A 6,000-nucleotide genomic window follows, 5' to 3' on the forward strand; every position below is an offset into this window, starting at 1 on the left:
TATGAATTCTGTTTTACTTTAAATGTAACTCCATAAAGGTCTGTTAATCTGAGAAGGTTATTTTATTTTCTGTCCCTTCCCCACCCCACTAGATCACCTGTTGTTATCTTTTTAAGAATACTCCCTTTCTTCTATTACATATTACCTATCCATTTTCTTATGAAGTTTGGTGCGTGTGGGACTGAGAACAAAGAGAATGAAAGCCATAAAGAGAAGCTTAACATTCCTTTTAATCTAACATCCAGATGTCTTGGTTCCTATTGTATGCTTTTTTTTTCATCTTTGCCTTGTCAGCCTGACAAGAAAATGATCACAGCATGGTCACCATTTTCAGAACTGTGCCAATTTTCTCTTTTATGGTATGGGGTTGATACAGTAATCTGTGGAGAGTTTGGGGAAACCTGCTGCGAGTTTGCTTTCTTTGTCAACTGTGTTTCATTGTTCCATTCTGTTTCTGCTACCAACAGACGTCCCACCCAACAATAGAGATGATTGCCTTAGAAAACTTTACTATAACACAGTATTGTATAGTAGACGATATTCTTTTTCCCCTCACCTGAAATAGTGTAAACAGGAAATTAAGTAAGATCATTAAAGGGATGCAATATTTATAAGTTCAAAATAGCTCAATGAATTATGATTATTTTCATCTCACAGGGAGGAGCAGAGCATAACATTCCAGTGGTGGTCTCCAAAATTTCCAAAGAGCAAAGAGGTAAGTATGTATCTGTGCCAGACTATCCAAATGTAAGATTTAAAAATGATCCCTCCAAGTTCATGGCCACCTCTATGGCCCTGATAATGGCATAAAGGCAGGTATACATTTTGTAAATAATAATAAAAACATTTCAGTTAAGATGATTGCATAGCTTCTTTATTAGAAACACTAGGAATAAGGCCCGTTGTGGAAATAAATACAACGGAATCTAGAAAGAGGCTCCGGGAGAGTGCTCTGGCTTTGGGCAAACAGTGTCAATTTGCTGTGCTGACCTCAGCAGGGTATAATGACGAGTCCACTGTTTTCTCCAGAGGAACTGATCTCTGCTACCTGAAGAGCAGTTGTAATTTTGAGTGATCTGTAGCCCTCACCTGGAGATTGGCAACAGCTTGTTTGGAGGGGGGGGTCTATGGCGTATCTCTCTGAGGTCCCCCTCTTCCTCCTTCTCAGACCTCCCCCTCACCAGGCTTCATCCCTAAAATATCCTGGAAGTTTCCAACCTGGAGTTGGCAACCCCATCTCCTTCCCAGCTAACTATCAACCTACCATTATCTGCCCCTTTGACTTCAGCTGACTTCTGCCCTCCCTTCTGCAGAGCAGTTGTAATTCTGAGTGCTCTCCAGCCCTTACCTGGAGATTGGCAACAGCTTGTTTGGAGGGGGGGGTCTATGGCGTATCTCTCTGAGGTCCCCCTCTTCCTCCTTCTCAGACCTCCCCCTCACCAGGCTTCATCCCTAAAATATCCTGGAAGTTTCCAACCTGGAGTTGGCAACCCCATCTCCTTCCCAGCTAACTATCAACCTACCATTATCTGCCCCTTTGACTTCAGCTGACTTCTGCCCTCCCTTCTGCAGAGCAGTTGTAATTCTGAGTGCTCTCCAGCCCTTACCTGGAGATTGGCAACAGCTTGTTTGGAGGGGGGGGTCTATGGCGTATCTCTCTGAGGTCCCCCTCTTCCTCCTTCTCAGACCTCCCCCTCACCAGGCTTCATCCCTAAAATATCCTGGAAGTTTCCAACCTGGAGTTGGCAACCCCATCTCCTTCCCAGCTAACTATCAACCTACCATTATCTGCCCCTTTGACTTCAGCTGACTTCTGCCCTCCCTTCTGCAGAGCAGTTGTAATTCTGAGTGCTCTCCAGCCCTTACCTGGAGATTGGCAACAGCTTGTTTGGAGGGGGGGGTCTATGGCGTATCTCTCTGAGGTCCCCCTCTTCCTCCTTCTCAGACCTCCCCCTCACCAGGCTTCATCCCTAAAATATCCTGGAAGTTTCCAACCTGGAGTTGGCAACCCCATCTCCTTCCCAGCTAACTATCAACCTACCATTATCTGCCCCTTTGACTTCAGCTGACTTCTGCCCTCCCTTCTGCAGAGCAGTTGTAATTCTGAGTGCTCTCCAGCCCTTACCTGGAGATTGGCAACAGCTTGTTTGGAGGGGGGGGTCTATGGCGTATCTCTCTGAGGTCCCCCTCTTCCTCCTTCTCAGACCTCCCCCTCACCAGGCTTCATCCCTAAAATATCCTGGAAGTTTCCAACCTGGAGTTGGCAACCCCATCTCCTTCCCAGCTAACTATCAACCTACCATTATCTGCCCCTTTGACTTCAGCTGACTTCTGCCCTCCCTTCTGCAGAGCAGTTGTAATTCTGAGTGCTCTCCAGCCCTTACCTGGAGATTGGCAACAGCTTGTTTGGAGGGGGGGGTCTATGGCGTATCTCTCTGAGGTCCCCCTCTTCCTCCTTCTCAGACCTCCCCCTCACCAGGCTTCATCCCTAAAATATCCTGGAAGTTTCCAACCTGGAGTTGGCAACCCCATCTCCTTCCCAGCTAACTATCAACCTACCATTATCTGCCCCTTTGACTTCAGCTGACTTCTGCCCTCCCTTCTGCAGAGCAGTTGTAATTCTGAGTGCTCTCCAGCCCTTACCTGGAGATTGGCAACAGCTTGTTTGGAGGGTGGGGTCTATGGCGTATCTCTCTGAGGTCCACTTTTTCCTCCTCCTCAGACCCCACCCTCAGCAGGCTTCATCCCTAAAATATCCTGGAAGTTTCCAACCTGGAGTTGGCAACCCTATGTCCTTTCCAGGCAACCATCAGCCTACCTTTATCTGCCTGCCTGTCTTCAGGTTTACATCCCCCCCCCCAGACTCTGCCTAGGGAAAGGGCAGTCTTTCCCTGCAGTGAGAACCAAAGCAGCTGACATCATTCTCCTCTCCCCTTTCTCCTCTTCCCTGTATGATCCGCACAACTACCCTATGAGGTATGTTAAGGTTGAAAGTCTGTGAATGGTCCATAATCCCCCAAACAGCTTTTAATACATGAACCTGGGACCTGCACTCCCAGGTACATATCTGTGGCAGACTGCTGGCACCTTTTCCTATCATTTTTTGCCTTGTGGTATTCTGCTTGTGGTGTGATCTGTCTTTTTGTGGTGTGGCATGATTGTGTTATTGGGTTTGTTTCTTTTGAAGGGGAAGTGATGTGTTGTGAGTGAGGACATATTTTACCTCAAAATACACCAGGTCCCATATGCAACTGACAATTCCAACTGTCTTGCGGGGGTGGGGGGTTGAGGTGTGGAATGGAGTGAAGTCCAATCAGCTTCCATATGCAAATGACCTTGAAATGCTGTCCCAATCAGAGAAAAGTGGGCTGAAGCGGCCCAGCCGTAGAAGCCCCGTCCCTGCGCTCAGTCTGTAGATGGTCCTCTCCTGTCAGAGGCCCAGAGCAGACTGAGCCGAACATGCTGGCCGGGGCTGACGTGGGCGGGACTACACAAAGCAGCCAGGCAACCCAGCCAGCATCTCTGACTGACAGTTCAAGCCTCCAAACACTGTTGGTGTGCATTGGAACGTTGGGCCACACTATGGCTTTATATATAAGGGACAGATGCCTCTAAATCTGAGTGACAGGGATGTTTTGCACTGACACAGTGTTCAGCATAAATGGCTTCCCGTCTAGATGTGAGGCACTCCCCGAACATATCCCAAGAGATAATGAATCCTTTCCTTGCACAGTGTTCAGCGTATTCATTACAAAATCATAGAGTCCAGGGTCTACTCCAGGTGAGGCATTTGTGCTTAATAGTGGCATAGCTAAGAGCCAGTTTGGTGTAGTGGTTAGAAGCATGGACCCTAATCATGGAGAACTGGGTTTGAATCCCCACTCCTCCACATGCAGCTGCTGGTGTGACCTTGGGTCAGTCATGACTGTCTCAGAGCTGTTCTGTCAAGAGTAGTCCTAGAAAGAGCTCTCTCAGCCCCACCTATCTCACAGGGTGTCTGTTGTAGGGAAGGGAAGGGAAAGGAGGTAAGCCACTCTGAGACTCCTTTGGGTAGTAAAGGGTGGAGTATAAATCTCCTCCTCCTCCCTTTTCTTCTTCTTCCTCCTCCTCCTCCTCTTCTCTTCTTCGACATAGAGGGTCACTTCTTTAAAACAAGCCCCTTTGGGTGGTGCTGGTTATACCATTGGGGCGCAGTTTACTCTCAGTGTTTTTGGTTAAATACAGACCTCTTATCCCCCCACTGCTTCTGCCTGTCATTCTACTAACACCTTCACATATAGATGTTGCAGGTTTTTTGTCACTAAGGGAAAAAAATATATATAGTCTGTCCCTTACCTACTTTGTGTTGGACTCTGTTCCAGTAATGTTGAGAGCAGTGTAAGGCAATGTAGAATGTGCAGACAAGTGAATGTCTGTGGTGAACAAGAACAGGTCTTTTAGCAGTTCTGTCCTTTGACTAGAACTGGATGGAAGAACACTGCATAATCCTGGTCTGAGGCTCAGGCCACTAGTTTGTGACCCACTGTAGGCTCAAACCTTGACATAAGAAAATTAGACATAAGAACTATAAGGCCTCACTGGCAAACATTAAAAATATTAATAATGCTTTATATTTTTGAGATTTCAGTCTGGGGTATATACTAGAGACAAAAGTGTAGTAAATTTTCTCAGTATGTTCACACACAACAATTGAAATGCCATTTTTTATTCACAGCGGAACTCTCAGGCTTGCTGTTCATAGGCGATGCAATTCTGCAGGTAAGTCAAGCCCGCCAGCCCCCCTATGGGGGGCAGGGAATCCCCAATCCCAGTTTCTGTTTCCTGCTGCTGCTTGAAGGTTTTTGTTTTAAATAAATATCATCTGACAGAAACCAGGAAAACCAGGCCTCTTTAGGGTTTTCCTGGAAGTGATTGTTATAGCATTACCAATGGCTACTCCCTCCCATGGACTTCCACTGGCTGTGCCTGGCTCCCCTAATGCAAATAAGCCCACTACCAATATCAGATTTATCTCTATAAATGTAAATGTACCACTGTGTGAGAAGTATTACACTCAACATATCATTTCATCTTCCTTAACAGATTAATGGAATTAATGTAAGAAAATGCAGGCATGAAGAAGTGGTGAGTTTATAATCCTTTTTCTAAACAATTATGTTTATACTGTAAATAGACACTGCTGCGCTCCTATTAGAATGTTCAGTGAGCTGCTTTGCAAGTACATCAGTCTTTTTCCCCCTTTCAGTTTGTCAAAGGACCCAGCCTTTTGATATTATGTCCTTTTCATGAAACTGTTTAACTCGCTGCAGTAATTCCCTAATATTTTTTATTCTATTTGTATTTTTACCAAATTTATATGATTGCCCCTCCAGAGATGTGTTTGGGGCAGCTCACAAAGTAAAATAATACAATACATCATAAAACAGCATAAAATTAATAGTAAACTAATTGTAAACCCCAGACAGGGTGAAAATAGCATAAAGCGGCCAGTAGCCTAAATGATTTTCAGGCTAGAAGCAGCTTGCAAAAACAATTTTAAAAGGTGAAATCCCTCCATTAAAATGCTGAGTACCTACCATGGCTAGGGCTTTTTCTGTAGCAGCTCCACACTGGTGGAACGACCTCCTGGAGGATATCAGAGCCCTGCAGGATTTATTACAATTCCACATGGCCTGCAAGATGGAGCTCTTCCACCAGGCATCTGACTGAGGAGCTGCACCTAATAGTTGAACAGAGGCTTAAGACCCATGCCCTGGAAGGCACCATTGACAGCCTGTCCTCTGCCGGCACAACTTGAAATATAGCATGGGGCCTGGACAGCAGGCCTGTAACTACTGCTGATAGTTGCCCACTATGGCTAATAATGAAATTTGTTTTTGCCATCTTATAATGTCTTATAAATGTTTTATATTTTTAACTTGTTTTAACCTTTTATGTAAGCCGCTCTGAGCCTGCTTTGGTGGGGAGGGCAGGGTATAAATCAAATAAATAAATACAAGT

The 6,000-nt window shown here is 45.5% G+C and overlaps 1 protein-coding gene across 2 annotated transcripts in view; it reads left to right on the forward strand.

Moving 5' to 3' along the window:
- SNTG1 (syntrophin gamma 1) overlaps positions 1 to 6,000 on the forward strand; it is a 241,805-nt gene that overhangs the window by 23,317 nt on the left and 212,488 nt on the right. For both annotated transcript variants that reach the window (XM_015416347.1, XM_015416348.1), the window contains exons 4-6: positions 658 to 715; positions 4,715 to 4,758; positions 5,083 to 5,124. In XM_015416347.1, the coding sequence (XP_015271833.1) occupies positions 658 to 715; positions 4,715 to 4,758; positions 5,083 to 5,124 (144 nt within the window). The remainder of the gene's footprint in view (positions 1 to 657; positions 716 to 4,714; positions 4,759 to 5,082; positions 5,125 to 6,000) is intronic.

Source organism: Gekko japonicus, unplaced genomic scaffold, assembly GCF_001447785.1.
Source record: "Gekko japonicus isolate JY-2015 unplaced genomic scaffold, Gekko_japonicus_V1.1 scaffold1025, whole genome shotgun sequence".
NCBI lineage: Eukaryota > Metazoa > Chordata > Lepidosauria > Squamata > Gekkonidae > Gekko > Gekko japonicus.